Genomic DNA, 20,927 nt, shown 5'->3' on the forward strand with positions numbered 1-20,927 from the left:
AATCTCCTTACCTGTAGTTTGAAGCCATTATTCCGTGTCCTAGTCTCCAGGGCAGCAGAAAACAAGCTTTCTCCCTCCTCCTTATGATTTCCCCTCACATATTTATACATGGCCCTCATTATGTCTCTTCTCAGCCTTCTCTACTGAAGGCTAAACATGCCCAGCTCTTTAAGCTGCTCTTCTTAGGGCTTGTTTTCCAGACCCTTGATAATTTAGTTGCCTTCCTCTGGACACATTCCAGCTTGTCAACATCTCCCTTCAATTGTGGTGCTCAGAATTGGACACAGTATTCCAGATGTAGTCTAACGAAGGCAGGATAGAGGGGTACCATGAGTTCCCTGGACATTACAAAAACCCATAAAGATACCACTAGAGGTATTTTGACACAAAGACAATGATGTCTTAAATTGTTAAGCTGGAGTGGGCACTGGATGTGACTATTATGCAGTCACAAAAACGTCATGCAGCAAACCTTATTTGTAAGGGTCAGCAATAAGTATTTTAATTACCTTTTTAATTTCTTTTTCTCTGAGCCAGGAAATGGGTCTTGGGAGTCCTTTGGACATTCCACCACTGAAAAGAACATATAAGGAAAGAAAAGCTCAACTTGTTAAAGAATGAAACAAAAGTTTGCATGTAATTAGGATATGGAGCCCCCCGTGGCGCAGTGGGTTAAACTCCTGTGCCGGCAGGACTGAAGACTGACAGGTCGCAGGTTCGAATCCGGGGAGAGGTGGATGAGCTCCCTCTATCGACTCCAGTTCCTCACATGGGGACATGAGAGAGGCCTCCCACAAGGATGATAAAAACATCAAATCATCCGGGCGTCCCCTGGGCAATGTCCTTGCAGACGGCCAATTCTCTCACACCAGAAGTGACTTGCAGTTTCTCAAGTTGCTCCTGACATGACCAAAAAAAAAAAATTAGGATATTCCAAAATGCTATCAGATTGGTTTGATAAGCAAACCTGAAAAATATTGGTGAACTGTTTTTCTTAATCAAAACTGTCCACCTTTTAGAGGCTGTTCTTCATTAAATATGGTGCCACTTCTAACATTATACCTCTATACCTCATTTTACAAGTAAAGCCAGCTTTAATTATTCTTACAAACAGATGAGCAAGAGATCAAATGAAGGGGATGTTAGATGTGCAGGACAGGGTAGTGATTTTTTAAACTACTTAGACTGCATCTACACTATTGAATTAATGTTGTTTGACATCACTTTAAATGCTTTGGCTCAAGGCTGTCGAAATAGGAGAGTTGTAGTTTCACAAGGTCTTTAGCCTTCTTTGCCAAAGAGTCTACAAGTCTCTGTCTCACCAAACTACTAATCCCAGGACTCCATAGCATTAAGCTGCAGCAGTTAAAGCGACATCAAACTGCATTCATTCTACAAAGCAGATGTTCCTTTAGTCGTCGTCCCACTTTGGCAGAGAAAAAAAAGTATACTGTGCTAAATTTGTATTGCAGTATTTGAAACCTTCATAGTTATTGACTATAAGAGGCTTAAGCCATCAATGTGTATCCTTATCTACATGTGCCTGGCCTTATATATGACACATAGAGGACATCTACATGTAGAATTAATGCAGTTTAACACTACTTACCTGCCATGGTGTCATGGGAATAGTAATTTTACAAGCTATTTAACCTTGTCTGCCACAGAGGGCTGGTGTCTCCCCAAACAACTCTCAGGATTCCATAGTATTGAGTATGAAAGTTGAACTGGTATCAAAATGCTTCAATTCTGCAGTGTAGATGTGCCTATAGTTTTGTATCCTGAGCCAAGACTCAGAACACGCCATGGGGAGCCCTTTATATTTATAACAGGTGGAAGTTGCAATGAAATCACCTACATGTTGCATAACAACAACAACAACAACAACAACAACTTTAGTTGTGTACCTGCCTCCATCTCTCCCTGAATGGACTCGGGGCGGCTTACATGGGGCCAAGCCCGATCAACACAGTTAAAAATGTAACACATTAAAATGAAATGAAAATGAAAATTACATGTAGTTCATGTTTATCAGTCCACACACTGTTTTGCCAGGGAAAGAAAATATGCTATGGTCAGATGATCAGCAAAGAACAAGTAGTTTACTCTTTGCAATGCAGAGCAACATATATACAATTATGTGAACAGTTACGTTGACTCACACAATGTTCTTTTGTAAACATTCAAAATGAGCTTTAGGTGTCCATGAGGAAAATCTCCTTCCAGCAACTCATGAAGCAAGAACAGCTAAGCCTAAATACATAACTGCTGCCAAAACTCCCAGGCTCAGCTAGCTCCCTAGGCATGGCCCAACGAATCAGCTTCATGAGTTGCATTTTATAGTTAACACACTCACCAACTAATTTCTTACATGCCCTAATACTACGTGTATCCTTAATCTATTGAAACATCTGTCTTTCCAATTGACAGGGCTGTGTAGCTCACAGTGACTTGGTGTGTAGAGGTGGCAGCTGTATGTTTGTCAGCCATCATTTCCATTTCAGATTAGCCTTCCTCAGTGTGCCTCCCTCCAGGTGTTTTGGTCTACAGTTTCCATCAGCCCCCACTAGCATTAGTAACAATTGGGAATACTGGGGCGAAGGGACGAATGAAAATCAGCTTTCACACATCCACCATTTGCCTGTTTACAAATATGCTTATTAGAGTTCATCCGGTTGTCCCTGTTTCACAGAGGATGAACCAAGAGTATATAGAAAGTAAAATAAACAGATTACAGAATTAACGAGTGAATGGAATAATAAGAAAAGCTTTCTCATTAATGAGCACTGCAGATTGCTCTACAATCCTTTATTTGAGAATGGGAATTATGGTTTTAACTGTGCTGTTTTTCTCTTTCTAGGTCAAGCAGGTGTTGTTGAATGTGGAGGAGCGAGGACAAACACAGAGCTGGCCCAATGATTTCTGTATGGACAGCTGTGGAAGAGACCAGCCATGAAGTCCTTGCTGCTTCCTTCCTCTTCTTGCCGAATTCTCCAGAGCACCTGTTTTCACTCTTCGTTATAAAAGCCATCCTGTTATTCTTGACCAAAGAAGGGGAAAAGAGAGAACTGTGCTTGATTTAAAATCATTTTTGGCTCCCCGTGTGTGTGTACACTTGTTTCTGCCAGCATGGCTGTTGATGAAGTTGGCAGCTGCCCCGATCCTGAAAGATGCATTGATGGAGATGTGGTTGTCCAATCCAGGAGCCAGTTCCTCACATAATGGGTTCCGGAAACGACCACAATGCCCATCACTCCAGAGAATGCGGTGTTGTTCCTTCCCATCCTATATCGATGGCTGCAAAACCACCTGAGGGGAGAAGGAGAGGAGCCGGAGCAGAGGCTCTGCCATTCGGCCATCAAGAAGCTGAGAGAGTACATCCAGCTGAACTTCCCCGTGGATGAAGGCAAACTGCAACATGGTACGAACCCTGTGGATGCTGAGATTTGTACTGTTTACCTCACCAAGGATCCGGGGAAAGTGGAGTCTCTCGGCCTAAGCTTTGGGAACATCCCTGCTTTGGGGGACTATGGGGACAAGCGGAGAACGGGGAGAAAAAAGAAAGGGCATAAGGGTCCCATACTTGATGTTGGAAGTATTTGGGTCACGGACTTGAAAAAAAACAGCCCGGCGGGAAAATGTGGGAAAGTCCGCTTGAGAGATGAGATCCTTTCACTGAACGGGCAATTGATGGTCGGAGTGGATATTGGTGGTGCAAGGTAAGAGACTGTAAACGGACTTTAAGTACACTTGGATTGCAACCAAGAATGGGTCAGAATTGGCGCATGATTCTCTAAAGTAGGGACAGGAGTTTGGGTCCTTCGATCATCCTTGACTGGAAGTCTGGTCTGTGTAGATTGTGATTAAGCAACATCTAGAAGCCACGGATTCTCCACCTTGGCTGCTCTTACTGGGTAATGATTGAAAGTATCAATATCCTGTATGCAAGAAAACTGTATGTAAGAAAAACAATATTGAATATGTACAGTAAAGCTATCCATATAAGCAGCACAATAGAAGGCAACCATAAGTTAGTGGTGGCAGGTGACTCATTTCAGTGAGATGTTGGATGTATTCTTGACGCTTTGAGGCTGGGAAAGTGTGAATTGTTCAAGGTCTTTCAGTGCATTCCAATGGCTAAGTAGGGATTTAAACCCTGGTTTCCATGGTCATTGTCCAACACTCAAACCACTACACCACTCTGCCTCTGGTGTATCAGAGACTAATACTATATTTGTGCCCATTTGGTACCAGTGTTTATTTCCTGGAAATTTGCCACGGATTGGCAAGTGAGGACTTGAGGTCTGTGCATCAGCACTTTGAACATTTTCTTCCCTAGCCCTACACAATATTTTGCAGCTCTCTGTTGAAATAAATAATGGACAATGGCAATCACCGTGTCCATTAGGAAGAGCAGAACTATGCAAAAAGTATGCTAATATACTTAACTTGTGTAGCCTGTAAGGGCCACCTGATTATATGGAAATGTAGCAAGGATCAAACATAAGCAGAGGGCATATGCACTCTTGAGCTTAATTTGACAAGTCATAACATTCTCTTTTTTTCTTTGCTGCAATGGTTGTACTGCTAACACTTAGTACCTTAAATGTGGGTACTATAGGCGAAGATATAGCTGAAAATCTTTTCTGAGTCTATCTGCAGATGTCTTCAGGATCAAAACTCAGAACATCACCAGTGTCCCTCTCCACCAGCATGCAGTGCTGAGCTTTTGCAACTATAGTCATTCATCCACATTTTGTGGATCTGATTGTTCATGAATTTGATTTAAAATGTTACCTCTAGGAGGTCCACTAATGGTCAACTTGGTCCAGTCCTGCTGGAGGACCTAAAGATTTCCAGAAGGAGCACCTTTCATGGAGTCTGTAGGCTCTCCAAGGCAGTTCTAGTTCTATGGCAGCTTCCAATGAAGGTTGACCATAGTTATGTTGGAAGACCTAGAAATCTCTTGAGAGGTGTTAACTCAGCTAAAAAATGGCAATTTTTTTGATGACTTTTCACATTTACATGATTTTTCACTTTTCAGTGCCCCCAACTCCCAGTGAATGTGGGGGACTGACTGTAGAATCTGTCCATGGGAAGAGCTGGATGAAATCTACATAAATCCTAGTGGGTTTCCTCCAGTCATTGTACTTGTGCTGTTGAGCCCTGTAAGAATCATGCAGGATTAGATAACTTTTGTTGGTGGACTTTTAAGTGGTGGCTGTATGGTAAAACCTACAAGGGAGAATAATTTTTTTGTGGGGAAAAGGAGTAGGGATCATTCCAGCTGCTGCTGACATCCGGTGGTTTGCCAGAAGAAAGGTTTCACACAGAAGATTGCCAAGTCTTCTAAACCATCAGGGATCATTTGTTTCCTCTTGGCTTGGTGATTAATTTGAATCCTGCGTTCTTATCTTCCCACTTATTGGAATAGGGGAGAGAGTTTCAAAAGAGGCTCATATTTTTCTAATATTAAACCACAGTTTTATGTTGATTTCTTATTAAAAATGACTCTGCAGGGAAGGAATTACCATAATAGCCTGTTGCAGCACAAACATCCAAGTGTGTTGTCTTGTGACATCTTAAAAACTAATGAATTTTGTTTGGCATAAGCTTCCTTGGGCTGAAGCCCATTCCACAAGAGGCACTTGCAGAATCAGGGGGGGAAATAGTTATTTGCATTACAGCTCTCAGTGGCCATGCTGGATGGGGGATTGCAGTCCTAAGTGGCTCCTCAATTTTTAGTGTTATTTTGGGCTCATGGTTTCTTTTTTCCAAAATTGGAAGTGAGTGGAGAGTCCAAAGCAGGTTTGGAAAAGCTGGGGAATGAATATAGCTGAAAAAGGTAATCATGCATTGGGTACTATGGAACTGCTGGACTCCACGGGGTTGAATGTGTGCATGTATGTGCCTTTCTGGGGCCACTGTGGGATAGGATTGCATAACCTTAATTATGATGTGGTGCGCTGAATTCAAATTGGCAAATGTCGCTATTGATTGGAACCCTCACTGTTGTGGCCCAAGCAGTCTAAACTAGGTTTGATTCTGATAACTACACCATCAATATAAATTATTTTGTATAGAGCTGGGGTTTGCAATATGTTGCTATCTGTTGGGCAAATGGGCTTATTAACAAAATATCCTCCTCATAAATGTACAGCAGAGTAACTTATTAGCAGCACCAGTAGCCCTAAGTGATAGAAAGAACAAAAACACACAGACCACTGTTATCTCATCTATAGGAGGCTTTTCTTTATAGCAAAATAATATGGTTACACTATTTACAAGAACAAGATTTCTATAACACAAATTAAGTTGGGTTGTTGTAGGTTTTTCAGGCTATATGGCCATGGAGGCATTCTCTCCTGATGTTTCACCTGCATCTATGGCAAACATCCTCAGAGGTAGTGAGGTCTGTTGGAATTAGGAAAATGGGTTTATATATCTTGTGGAATGACCAGGGTGGGACAAAGAACTCTTGACTGTTGGAGCTAGGTGTGAATGTTTCAACTGACCACCTTGATTAGAATTTCATGGCCTGGCAGTGCCTGGGGCAATCTTTTGTTAAGTTCTTTATACTTCCTTCATTGCTTCCATGCTGGGCTTCTTTTTTATGCAGATAAAGAGCTTTGTTCTCATAGAGCCTCCTCTCACACGGAACTTAGACTGGAGCTTTACACAGTAGCTTTTTACACACAACAGCCTTTATACTGGAGCTTTACACATGAGCCTTTACATACAAGGCCTTCAACCTGGGGCCTCTCTCACACCAGGCATTCTCACATTCTGAGGCTTACCTCACACTGTGAGGCCTTCACTCACAGACTGAGACCTTTCTCCCACTGAGGTTTACCCCAGACTGATGGCTAGTAAGCTACAGGCACACCTGCTTATGTAGAAGTTCAGTTTTTGCTGAGTCATTGCATTCATTTAACCCTTTCAGAGCTTGACTCACATTGTTGTAATTCAAAATACCTAGTTAATTTTAAATATTTCTGTCATTATCCACTGTAGTTGATAGTGTACTCATATTTATTACGATGGGAGGTACAAAGAGATGGAAACTACAAACCACAGGAAAAGATATGCCACCCGAACATTAGGAAGAACTTCCTGACAGTGAGAGCTGTTCAGCAGTGGAACTCTCTGCCCCTTCTTTGGAGGCTTTAAAAAAGAGGCTGGATAGATGTCGGGGGTGCTTTGAATGCTATTTTACTGCTCCTTGGCAGAGGGTTGGATGGGATGGCCCACGAGATCTCTTCCAACTCTATGATTCTATTATTCTTTTCTATGAATGTGTGCATGAGAAAGCATGGGTACCTGTCCAAACGTATCTCTCCTTATGAACCATCTAAGAGCTTAAGATCATCTGGGGAGGCCCTGGTCTCAATCTCATTTGCATCACAAGCACAATTGGTGGGTATGAGAGACATGGCCTTCTCAGTGGTGTCCCCCCCCCCGGCTATGAAACTCCCTCCCCAGGGATATTAGATCATCCCCCTCCCTCCTGACTTTCCGAAAAAAAGGTAAAAACCTGGCTCTTTGAGCAAGCTTTTGAGAATGCAGCAGAATAGATAACATGAAACTATGAATGATGAACACGGAATGGCCAGATGATGTTAAGGAAAATGATTTTAACAAGATGACATTGGTGGCTACATGTTTTAATGGTTTTTATATATGTTTTTATATTGTTATGTTGACTGTTTTTAATCACACTTTTATGAATGCATGGCATCGAATCGTGCCAATCTGTAACATGCCTTGAGTCACCATATGGTTGAGAAAGGCGGGCTATAAATGTCATGAATAAATAAATGTCGTAAATAAAGCTGAAAAGCAGGATTGGGCAACTGTGACATGGTGTACTCATGAAAATATGAAATGGTGAATTTTTGTGATAATCAGCCAACACTCAAAATTGCACAGTTGTTCTGGCTAAAAGTGAACCATATTTTAAAATGTGCAAAGAAGGGCAAAGAACAGAAATGGAGAAAATGATCATGAGGTGGTGTGTTGATAGAGCGCTATTGCAGGAACCTTGCGAAAGGAAGAAGGGCAATTGCTGGTGTGTTCCTGCTTGCATGGAGAATGGGATTGTGGCACTAATAGACCATAGTGCAATAATGTCCTGAAATATACATTCACACACTTTTCAAGGCACCTTGAGAGTCTTTCTGCTCATTCTGAGGACTGGAGAAGAGATGCCAAGGCCTGAGATTTGGGAAATATGGATCCCAGTCATTTTAAGACACTTCTCTTTATTCTTTTTTTTATTTAAAACTGGTTCTTCTGTAGCTAAGATTATGTCTATCTAGAAATCACATTGCCACAAGAAGTCCTTATTTTTGCTCCACCAAATTATGCCCTTTGATTTGCTCATCCCCTTTCTGTCTAGAGAGAAACATTTAAAGTTATCAGCCAGAGGTGGAATAATAATGCTGTAACAGGACCCTAAGAGTCCACAGTCATGGTTGTTCATAGCATAATCAGTCAAGAAATAGTAAACTGCAAAACTATAGGGCAAATTGGTTGTTGTAGGATTTTTCGGACTATATGGCCATGGTCTAGAGGCATTCTCTCCTGACGTTTTACCTGCATCTATGGCAAGCATCCTCAGAGGTAGTGAGGTCTGTTGGAACTAGAAAAAATGGGTTTATATATCTGTGGAATGACCAGGGTGGGACAAAGGACTCTTGTCTACTGGAGCTAGGTGGGAATGTTTCAACTGACCACCTTGATTAGCATATAATGGCCTGACAGTGCCTGGAGCAAACTTTTGTTGTATAGGGCAAATGTTGCTATGGAGAGTCTAGGTTACATGGGTAGAAAAAGCAGGGAACAGATCTAAATGGAAAACAGTGGTTTGTGTGTGTATCAAAGTACAGTCATTCCTTTTCTTTCTGTGGAAGAGCTTTGCCTTCTACTTATCTGATTTGACACTTCATGCCACCCCCCTCTGCTATTCCATCCTGCTCTAGGCTGAGAAGATAGAGCCTGCAAATCTTGTTTCCCTGTTCTGTGTCTTCGTTTTAAAATCAAATATAGTAAGGGAATCTATGAGACACTGGTGCATCCAGGATCTTAACTGGACTTTCATATCCATCTTCTATTTATGAATTGTAAGTATCCAGCTGTGCTTAAATCAGTCAAGAAAGAGCATTATCTATTTATCACACGCATTTATCTTAACTTTTTCTCAAGTTGCCTGAGGAGGGCAGTGTCCTAACATACTTTAGTTCCCTGTTGATATGGTACAGCTTAGGAGCATCAAGTCAAAGCCTTAAAGAGAAAACACACACCAAGAGAGTATCTCCAGAGTTCTCCAGCCACCTTTAGAGATGTCTCTTCTAGGATGACACTTATGTCCTTTCCTGCACACCGTAACAGACTTTTGCAATTTGTACCTGTTGACTGTGCTCACAATAGGCTATCACAAAGCTATAAACAACCAATCCGTTTCTGCCATGTTTTCTACTAAATGTGTACTGCATTTTCCAATATTGCATGTTTTACCAAAATACACAAAAGTAACTTGCAAGAGCCCTCAGTGGTGCAGTGGGTTATTATTATTATTATTATCTTTATTTGTACCCCGCTAGCATCTCCCGAAGGACTCGATGCGGCTCACATGGGCCGAAGCCTCAAAACACAATACAACACATCATAACACAACAATAAAACAGGAGCAAATCAAAATAATTAAGCAATAACAACAACAGTAACAATACGTCGGACACTTTAAAACTGGGCCGGCCAGAGCAATGGGTACAAGGTTAAAAGTGCTGAGATGGCAGGAGGAACGTAGGATTAAATAAGTGCGGTGTGCAGCGATCTTTATTCTACTAAAGTGCATCTAGGGCTTGGTGATGGGGAATTCCTAATCTGAGAAGGCACAACGGAACAGCCAGGTTTTTAGGTTCTTTCTGAAAACTGCCAGAGTAGGGGCCTGTCGGAGATCTTTTGGGAGGGCGTTCCAAAGTCGGGGGGCCGCCACAGAAACTTCTGAAAGTGCTGAGCCACTGAACTTGCTGACTGAAAGGTCGCAGGTTCGGATCTGGGGAGTGGCATGAGTTCCCGCTGTTAGCCCCAGCTTCTGCCAACATAGCAGTTCAAAAGCATGTAAATGTGAGTAGATCTATAGGTGAAGCTCTGGAGGGAAGGTAACAGCACTCCATACAGTCATGTTGGCCACATGACCTTGGAGGTGTCTACGGATAATGCCAGCTCTTCGGCTTAGAAATGGAGATGAGTACCATCCCCCAGAGTTGGACACAACTAAACTTAATGTCAGAGGAAACATTTACCTTTACTAACTTGAAAGAAGGCAGTTGATCCAGAAACTCCTTGTCTTTGGTTAGTTTATGTTGGGGAAACAAAAAGAGGGAGGAAAGTCTAATTTACTACTTAGACAGAAAAGAAGTCAAGATTTACATCCCACCAGCAGATGGATACAGGTTATTCCAGATTTCCTAGCAGTCAGGCCAAGTTACACAAAGTAGTTCTCGTACTTTGTATGAAGGAAAGAGGTAATTTCCCATAAAAGGATATACTAAATAGAAGGTAAAAGATAGAGAGATAGATGAAATTCTTTAATTTAATTAGAATTTAGAACAAGTATGAATCCCTGTGTATAACATTCCTTCAACTTAGTTATACAACAACAGCAACTTATTTCTAGACTGCCCTCTCTCCTCATGGGGACTCAGATTGGTTTACATACATATAAAAGGCAAACATTCAGTGCCATCATTAAGATAATAGAATCCTAGAGTTGGAAGTGATCTCATGGGTCATCCAGTCCAACCCCATTCTGCCAAGAAGCAGGAATATTGCATTCAAAGCACCCCTGACAGATGGCCATCCAGCCTCTGTTTAAAAGCTTCCAAAGAAGGAGCCTCCACCACACTCCGGGGCAGAGAGATCACACATCAAAAATACAAAATAGGCAGTAAAAACTTATTACCAAAAATTAAGATTTAAGATTCAAGTAATAAAGATACAAATAGTTAAGTAAAGCATAATTGCACTAAAAACACAAGTGCACAAAAACATATATAGTAGACAATTAAACGGCTGAAAAGTAAACAGTGCCTGACATAATTGTGGATTAAAATAGACCGTAGCAGGCATAAAGTGCTAATTAAATTGTGCTAGTCCTCCTCCTCTCCATATGCTAAAGCACACAAGTGTGTTTTCAGAAGTTCCCTGAAGGAGGATGGGGGGCATTTTTATTTCTTTGGAAAGGGAGTTCCAGAGTTGGGGAGCGATCACAGAGAAGGCCCCCACTCTTGTTCGCACCAGCTGTGCTTGTGACGGGGTGGCAACAAGTCCAGGGCTTCCTCCGCTGACCGCAGTGCACAAGGTGGTCTGTATAGGGAGATGTGGTTAGGCATACAGCCTGGGCATGAACCGTTAAGAGTATTCCTCATAGTAATCTATCCATATTCCTGATCTGTCCATGGTTTTGATTTGCCAGGAAAATAGGGGAACAGCCTTCTACTGATGCTGTGAAGTACTTTGTAGAGTGGTAGTAAGAAGAGTCTGGCCTTACTAGAGCTTACAGTCTAAATTCAGACTGTAATAAAACAATGTAGGTTTGGAAAGGTCAGAGATACAGCTAACTGTAAGACATCCAGAGAAGGAGGCCCCATCACTTTTCTAATCAATTAATTTCTACTGAATCACTCTTACTGTCAAGAAGTTCCCTTCTTAGGTTCAATCAAAACCTACTCTCCTGTACCTTCAAACCATTAGACCTGATCCTACCTTTTGGGGCAGCAGAGAGCAGATGTCCTCTTTTCTCCATTGCATCTCAGTTGCAATTCACCTTCTTGGCTGCATCATCACCGTGCTAGCTCACATTCAGTTTATGGCCAACAATAATCCCAAGGTCTTTCACACGTGTAGTGGTATGTTTAAAGCACTGTAGCTGATTTTATTACCAGGGGCAATTATATCTTCTGTCCCACTCTCTGCTCCCAATTCCTCCTTCCTTCTCCCTCTGTGAATTTAATTGTTATCTTCATAAAACAGGAGGATGCATGTGCAAGAGATGGTCCCTGGAAACCATATATTTTTGTGAACTATTTCAGTTTTAAGTGTTGTTGTTGTTGGGTGAACTTGAGCTTGGATGAGACTGAAGCTTCAATAGACTTACAAAAGACTTGTTAGGGATCATTTGTTTATTCCTGGATTGCTAGAGAGTTGATTGTACAGGATGGACTAAAAGTCACAAAAGCATCTGATGTTTTAATAACATTCTGAATTTATTCTGTATATATACTGTATATAATACTATGGCTGTGTAAATTAAATGAATTATTAAATACTAGCCATCCCCTGCCACGCATTGCTGTGGCCCACATGGGGGTTCTGTGTGGGAGGTTTGGCCCAATTCTATTGTTGGTGGGGTTCAGAATGCTCTGTGATTGTAGGTGAACTATAAATCCCAGCAACTACAACTCCCAAATGTCAAGATTCTATTTTCCCCAAACTCCACCAGTGTTCACATTTGGGCATATTGACACAGCCCACCAAACCCTTCCAGTGTTTTCTGTTGGTCATGAGAGAACTGTGTGCCAAGTTTGGTTCAATTCCATCGTTGGTGGGGTTCAGAATGCTCTTTGATTGTAGGTGAACTATAAATCCTAGCAACTACAACTCCCAAATGACAAAATCATTTTTTTGAGTGAAGGACGTACATTGGGTTGTTAGGTGTCTTGTGTCCAAATTTGGTGTCAGTTTGTCCAGTGGTTTTTGAGTTCTGTTAATTCCACAAACGAACAGAACATTTTTATTTATGTAGATTGACCGCCCCTTTGTGACTTTTGACTTACCCTGTGTTTTTGAACTCTTTCTTGAAGCCTTTCTATGGGGATTGTCATGGAGAATGCTTAAACTACAACATTTACCATTACATGAGTACCAATTGTCCTTCCATGGCATCCGCATAGGAGTGGTGGATTGTGTCTGCTAATTAAGATCAAGCTTGCCTCAATTGGATTAGGAGGCCTGGACATGCCTGAATAGAATTAAGCCAGAGCTAAATCTATACCCAACTGGGGATATCTTTCATGAAAAGCATGTCTGCACTTCTGTTGAGCCATGCATTCTCTTGTGTCTCTCTTGGAAATGTTGACTTCTACCCTTGTTCTCACAATGTGGTGGTCCATTTCTGTACAATGTAAACTTTAATCAGCATTACTGCCAATTCTTTAAACACTTAATAGAGATAAGGGTGCTGTGATGCTCAGTGTTAGAGGCAAATTGTAGGATTTGGCCATTTTGTGTGTTCTAGCTTGATAACTGGTCATATAGCCGGTGGGATTCTGGGAATTGTGGTCTGAATAAGAAACCCGTTTAAGTCTTAAATGCATTTGTCCGGTTTCCACTGCAGTAAAAATACTGGGCTAGATCTTGTAGCTTACCTGCACTTACCTGGATGAATGATCCTCTGAAGTGCAATAGACACTGAATTGCATTGTCTAATCCAGTAGAGCCTTTTCTGATGTTTCTAATTCAACAGAGGGTTTATTACTTGGCTTTTGCTACATGAAAGAAAGAGCACTTAAAAGTACAAACAAGCTATGTAATTTCACTACAAAAGTGAAGAGTGGATGGACTTCAAAAAGGCCTGTCGTGTACAATATCTGTGCTTTAATTCTTTGTAAAATATTTGCAGGAAAAATAATTATGGGCTTATATGTTTTTGCTGCCAAGATTTCTAACTGGGCACTATTGGTTTCTTTCAAGAAAACAGGAAAAGCAGTTAATTCAATTTATAAGGCTTATTCCAGGAAATGTCATATTTTGGAAGTGTGAAGCTGGGAGTCGGGTGACCGGTGTGCCTTTAGAAGGTTGTGAAATCATTCATCTGGGCAAACAAATAAAGCTGAGCTTCGCAGTTAATTTTTAAATAAGTGGAAAGTCTGAAATCCTTCATAAATGGACATCAAGACTAGGTAATCAAGTCTTGCAAGACCTTTCTATGGATGTAACATTGCTGCCCCTGCAATTTCATAGAATCATAGAATCAAAGAGTTGGAAGAGACCTCATGGGCCATCCAGTCCAACCCCCTGCCAAGAAGCAGGGATATTGCACTCAAATCACCCCTGATTTAACAAGGTTAACATAAACTATTGCAATGGGCCATGGACGGAAATGTTTACAGGACAGATTTAGTCTGGTTTGAACACCAGTCACGCAAGGCAGGACCAATACCACTCTTGTATTGTCGATTTGACCTGTTTCAGGGGGAACTAAGGCCTACATGGATCCCTCTTAAGAATGTAGAAGTCAAAGGGCCAAGTCACCACAGTGTTATTTGATAGAACTGTGGCTAAGGACCTTAAGCCAGTGTTTCTCAACCTGGGGGTTGGGACCCCTGGGGGGGTCATGAGGGGGTGTCAGAGGGGTCGCCAGAAACCATCAGAAAACACAGTCTTTTCTGTTGGTCGTGGGCATTCTGTTTAGGAAGTTTGACCCAGGATGCACTTTGATTGTATGTTAACTATAAATCCCAACAACTACAACTCCCAAGTGCCAAGGTCTATTTTCCTCAAACTCCACCAGTGTTCACATTTGGGCATATTGAGTCTTTGTGCCAAGTTTGATTCTGATTTATCATTGTTTGATAAATCAACTTCCAAGCTCAAGGTCAATGCCCAGCAAACCCTTCCAGTATCTTCTGTTGGTCATGGGAGTTCTGTGTGCCAAGTTTGATTCAATTCTATTGTTGGTGGAGTTCAGAATGCTCTTTGATTGTAGGTGGACTATAAATCCTAGCAACTACAACTCCCAAATGACAAAATCAATCCTCCCCAACCCCACCAGAATTTAAATTTGAGCGTATTGGGTATTTGTGCCATATTTGGTCCAGTGAATGAAAAAACATCCTGCATATCAGATATTTACATTATGATTTATAACAGTAGCAAAATTACAGTTATGAAGTACCAGGGAAAACAATGTTATGGTTGGGGGGTCATCACAACATGGGGAACTGTATTAAGGGGTTGTGGCATTAGGAAGATTGAGAAACACTACCTTAAACAGTAAGCAGAAAGTACAGTTGACCCTCCACATTTGCAAACTTTTGTAGATTTGATTATTCCTGGATTTGATTTAAATGTTCTCTCTCCTCTAGTACAAAAGTTGACCATAAACACCTTTAGGAATCTCTCGATTCTCCAGTAGAAGCAAATAGCCATGATTAGTAAAGGTTTAGGTTTTCCCTTGACATTAAGTTTAGTTGAGTCTGACTCGGGGGTTGGTGCTCATCTCCATTTCTAAGCCGAAGAACTGGCATTGTCCATAGATACCTCCTAGGTCATGTGGCCAGCATGACTGAATGGAGTGCCATTACCTTCCCACCAAAGTGGTACCTATTGATTTCCTCACATTTGCATGTTTTCGAATGGCTAGGTTGGCAGAAGCTAAGGCTAACAACAGGAGCTCCCCTTGGTCTCCGGATTCAAATAGCCTACCTTTCGGTCAGCAAGTTCTGCAGCTTAGTCGTTTGATCCCTTTATTCCATGTCGATTTGGAAACAGTCTCTTGACCTAAGATTTCTGTCTTGATTTGTGGGTGGAAAATATTCTGTCTATCTGTCTCTGACAAGCCATGTGCAACAGTGGTTGGCATGAAATGCACAATGTTTAATGACATTAGAAGTGGCTGTCCTTACGTCTCAGCTTTTGATCCATAAACCCTAGGGCCTAGAATAATTCTAACTCTGTCTAGCAGCAAGGACAGAGCAAGGTGCTCCTTTAAGCCCCATTATCCCTGTGTCCTCCAGTCAGGTAGAGCACATATCTGGTTCCTGTTCCCTGAGAATACCCACCGTGCGGTCCTTGGGGCTGCAAAGAAAAAGATTAGGTGTGTAGAATTCTTTTAGTTGGAGTTGCTGAGAAACAGAGTTCTTGCACCGGTGAGAGAGTCAAATTGGGCCAAAGCTAGAGACCCCAGGCATTTTCTGATGAGTTTTGACAGCAACATTTTCCTTTAAGTGCTTTCATTCCAAAATCATAAAACGAAAAAGCAGATTCTATAAAGATATGGCATGACATGCTGCCTTCATCTTAGCTACTGCCGACAATGAAAGTCACTCATCTTCTTTTATGTAAAGCTGAACTTTTAACTAGGTGTAGGATGTCGTTTGATGCCAAATATAGTGAACCCTGCGGCTATGCCTGAGGAGAAGTGAAAGTGGAGTTGCCTTATGACCCATTCCTACCTTCACTGGCAGTGCTTCTCTAATGTTTCCTTGCCACTTAGTCCTTGTAAGTCAAGATGCTGGGCACTGATTGAGGACTGGCTACATCCAAAAGAGCTACTGTATGATTGGCTGTATATTCAGAGCCTTTTCAGTGGCTGCTCCTAAGCCCTGGAACTCCCTTCAAGAGAAGACAGAACTGGCCCTTTGCTCTCCTTCCATGAGCAAAGACTTTATTTTATTTGTTTTGAGAGTTGAATGTCTTTGAAGAATGGACTTTTAATACAGCGTTGTTCTGCTTTGACTTGAACTGTCTAATGCCCCAGCCTTTCAAGAGATCAGAGTTTTATTCATGGGCAGTTTGTGGTTGCAAAGATTTCAAATCAGGCCCATGTTTATGAAATACCTTGTATATTGTTAATCTGTCCTGATTTGGTAAAGAAAAGTTGGGTTATAAAGAAAGTTAACAGCAACAGTAACAGGCTTCTATCAACTTGTTATCTAACTCTTGTCTGTTTTGGTGAAATTTGCAACATAGTGCAACCCTCATATCCAGGGAGAGGGACGGGATGCATTCCTTGGCTTAGCTTGGGAAACATTAAATAGCAGACATGGTCAACCCTGCAGGGGCCATGGTGTCACAGTGGGTTAACCTGCTGAGCTGCAGAACTTGCTGATCAGAAGGTTGGTAGTTCGAATCCACAGATGTGGTGAGCTTCCAGTGTTAGCCCCAGCCGCTGCCAATCTAGCAGTTCAAAAACATGCAAATGTGAGTAGATCAATAGGTACCACTTTGATGGGAAGATAACGGCACTCCGTACAGTCATGCCAGCCACATGATCTTGGAGGTGTCTATGGGCAGCGCCGGCTCTTCAGTCTAGAAATGGAGATGAGCACTACCCACCAGAGTCGGACATGACTAGACTTAATGTCAAGGGGAAACCTTTGCCTTTATGGTGAACTCTATTAAAATCAATGGTGTACAAAGCAAATATAATATAGAATTGCTCCGGAGAACCTGGAAAATGCTTGGAGAATATCTTTCTAGCATTTCTAGATCCTCCAGCGTTACTCTGTGATCAACTTCTTCTAGAAGGAGGCTATAGAATCACCTTGAGTATATTTTTCAGATGTGGCTAGGTGAAATCTTGGTTACTGGCCCCACGGATACGAAGGACTTACTTTATGTGATTAAAATAGGAGAGGGGAATCAGGACAGTGCAAGTTATTATCCATGCCCCCTCCATCCATTCACCATGCAATCCAAATGTGGTGGTAGTGTGTTGTTTGTAGAACAGGCAAACTTTGGCCCTTCAGGTGTTTTGGATTTCAACTACACAATACGGTAGGATGTTAAAAATTGTGGAAGTTGAAATCTGAAACACCTGGAGGGCCGAAGTTTGCCCATGCCTGTTGTAGAAGAAAATCCCCCAGAGCATGCATTAACTTTCTCCCTGATTGTCTTGACAAATCTTTGTGTGCTATACCCTTTCAGTGTAATGATTTCAGCTGCATGCAGTAAATCCCCCTAAACGTTGCATGAGAACTGATTACCGTTTTGAGGCTGTCATTTGGCAATATCTCTATGACAGAGAGTCTTATCACTTTTGTGTGTTTTTGTGAAGCACCTGGCACACTGTTGATGCCAAGTGTATATTAGTAGAACTCATGCTTGTAGGGGATATTTAGTACTGGAGCAACTCAGAAATGTGATGAATTACACAAAATTGCTTGATGTGTTGCAGCTCCTGTCATCATGTCAGAATGTGATCATTGACAATTACCAGATGCACCCAAAACTGACAATTAGCTCATAAACCTACATTTTATTCAGAACTTACAAGTGAATATGAGACCAGAATGTCTGATTTGAAGGGATGGGATTTTAGTATAACCTCATGCAAATCTGTGATTGAGTGAGAACTACTAACCTACATACTTATTCACTCATTTAATTCATTCACAAATATGTAGGAGCAAGCTTGGTATTATCTGATGTGCCAGCAGTGACTGTGACCACATCTCCCTCTAGTGGCATGCCTTACGGTCGTTAAATAAGTTTCAGTTATTTAAACACATTGACGGTTCCCCACTGTGTCTACAGGAAAATTAGGTTGTGTTTGATTTGAATTAGTCCAGATATGCAGCAAGTATGGCCAGGAGTGGCCCAAGACATTCTGATGTTTACAAATCCCAAGTTTCCAAAATATGGAACTATGGGAGTTAAAGTGGAATCCTAGTTTCATAGTTGTATAGGCAGGTTCAGAGTTAAAAACACCTGATTTGAAAATGACTCATAATTACAAACGGTGGTGAGATAACAGCAAGTGAGAAAAATCTACCTCCCGGAAGAGAAATTTATTTCTGGAAGAATTATTATGGGAAAAGGTGGGCCAGACTGTTACACAGCTGGTTAATCACCAGCAGCAATAGATCACTTCCGACCTGAAGGTGGCAAGTTTGAAGCCCGAGTTGGATTGAGCGCCCGACTATTAATCCTAGCTTACTGTCCCCCTAAGCAGTTCAAAAACAGCTGAACTGTGAGTAGAAAAATTAGGAGCTGCTTAAAAGTGGGGAGGTATTTTACGACACCATATAAATGCCAGCGAACAAAGAACAAGGAGGAAATACTATGATCAAAATGACTCGGCATCATAGTGGATGAAGCAACAGTACCCCCTGTGGCCAGAATCGAGCACAACCTCCAGGCGGCCAAATTGGAAATCCAAAATACTCTTATCTGTCTGTTTGTCTTGTGTACCTAAAAACAGCATTGAATGTTTGAGTGTATGATTACATTGAGTCCTTTTTGGGTGAAAAGGGTGGAATATAAATACTGTAAATAAATAAATAAATAAATAAATTTCGCCAATTCTTGTTTCTGTGAAAAGCCACATTTTCCAGAATCCAGTTATCACAGAGACAGAAGGTGAAGTGAAAACACAGATAGCAACACAAGCTCCATAGAGGTGTTAACCCTTCCCTGTTTGTGTGTGTGTGTGATTATGCCTTTTCCAACTTACATGCAAATTCAACTTAAGAACAAATCTACAGAACGGCGTTTTATATGTGGTTTTAATCTGTTGATAGATTGTTATGAGTTTTAATTGCTTATATGCTTAGACTGTTTATATTTTTATGAGATTTTTTTATTGTTTACCTGTGCAGCACTGAAATTTTGCCAGATTTGTAAGCCATCTGGAGTCTCCTTTTGGGTGGAGAAAGGATAGAAATGAAGTAAATAAATAATAAATATATTCATAATTTGAAGACTGCTTGTATAATATGAAAAATTTCTAGGTTTTCAAAAAGAGAAGATAAACCAGGGGTCCTCAAACTAAGGCCCGGGGGCCGGATGCGGCCCTTCAAGGTCATTTACCCAGCCTTCGCTCAGGATCAACCTAAGTATAAAACTACTTGAAAGCACACATTAACAACAACAATCCTATCTCATCAGCCAAAAGCAGGCCCACATTTTCCATTGAAATACTAATAAGTTTATATTTGTTAAAAATGTTCTCAATTTTAATTATTGTATTGTTTTTAAATGTTTTTGTACTATAAATAAGATATGTGCTGTGTGCATAGGAATTCATTCGTATTTTTTTCGAATTATAATCTGGCCCGCCAACAGTTTGAGGGACTGTGACCTGGCCCTCTGTTTAAAAGGTTTGTGGACCTCTGAGATAAACAGTGTGGGACTGAGTTGGCTGCCTTAGGTAGCAGGACAACCTGGAGAAGCAATGTGACACATATAACACTATCCCCAGCAAAGAGGAGCATCTGGAGAAATAAGTACATGCAAGGTGTTTGCCACTTTGAAGCCATTGCCACTCTCTGTCTAAGGCCTAGGGCACTTTAAAAGTAAAAAAATAAGGACTCACTAAATCTGTTGCTGTGTGCTTTGAGACATTTTCAACTTGTGGTATGGGTTTTCTTGGCAAAATATGTTTAGAGGGGGGTTCCTTTTGCCTTCCTCTGAGGCTGAGCATGAGTGATTTGCTCAAGGTCACACATTGGGTTTCCTTGACTGAGCACAGATTTAAACCCTGGTCTCCAGGGCTCTAGTCTGAGCTCAAACTGCTATATCATGCCAGCTCTCATCCATTAAGCGACTGTGCATATTTAATGTTCCACCTATTTTTATTCTGAATTTTTAAAATTCTCAATCAAGCTAATTTCTCAAAGCCTCACTTCATTCTGTTGTGCACATTTAAATTAATCAGCTTTGAAAGAGGATAGTAGTTTGTATATATGTGTGTAAGGAGCCTCGGAGATGCAGTGAATTAAACCCTTGTGCCAGCAGGACTGAAGACAGACAGGTCAAAGGTTTAAATTCGTGGAGAGCATGGATGAGCTCCCTCTGTCAGCTCCGGCTCCTATGCGGGGACATGAGAGGAACCTCCCACAAGGATGGTAAAACATCAGAACGTCCGGGCGTCCCATGGGCAACATCCTTGCAGACAGCAAATTCTCTCACACCAGAATCAACTTGCAGTTTCTCAAGTTGCTCCTGACATGAAAAAAAAAGTATGTGTGTGTATATATGTATAAGATCTCGGGGAAGATTCTCTACCAATATAATATAGTAAGCTATATTAATATTATTGTTTCCCTGTCTCTGTGAATGGTTGTGAAAGTTGGACACTAAAAAGCTGATCAGAAGAAAACATGTAGTGATGGAGATGAGGGTGTCATTTGGCACTGTGG

At 41.4% G+C, this 20,927-nt stretch overlaps 1 protein-coding gene across 2 annotated transcripts in view; it reads left to right on the forward strand.

Annotated features, from left to right (window-relative positions):
- PDZD2 (PDZ domain containing 2) overlaps nucleotides 1-20,927 on the forward strand; it is a 342,438-nt gene that overhangs the window by 99,264 nt on the left and 222,247 nt on the right. For both annotated transcript variants that reach the window (XM_060761354.2, XM_060761356.2), the window contains exon 4: nucleotides 2,861-3,719. In XM_060761354.2, the coding sequence (XP_060617337.2) occupies nucleotides 3,244-3,719 (476 nt within the window). In that variant the 5' untranslated portion in view covers nucleotides 2,861-3,243. The remainder of the gene's footprint in view (nucleotides 1-2,860; nucleotides 3,720-20,927) is intronic.

The sequence above is a fragment of the Anolis sagrei genome, chromosome 2 (genome assembly GCF_037176765.1).
Source record: "Anolis sagrei isolate rAnoSag1 chromosome 2, rAnoSag1.mat, whole genome shotgun sequence".
In the NCBI taxonomy this organism is placed as follows: Eukaryota; Metazoa; Chordata; class Lepidosauria; order Squamata; family Dactyloidae; genus Anolis; species Anolis sagrei.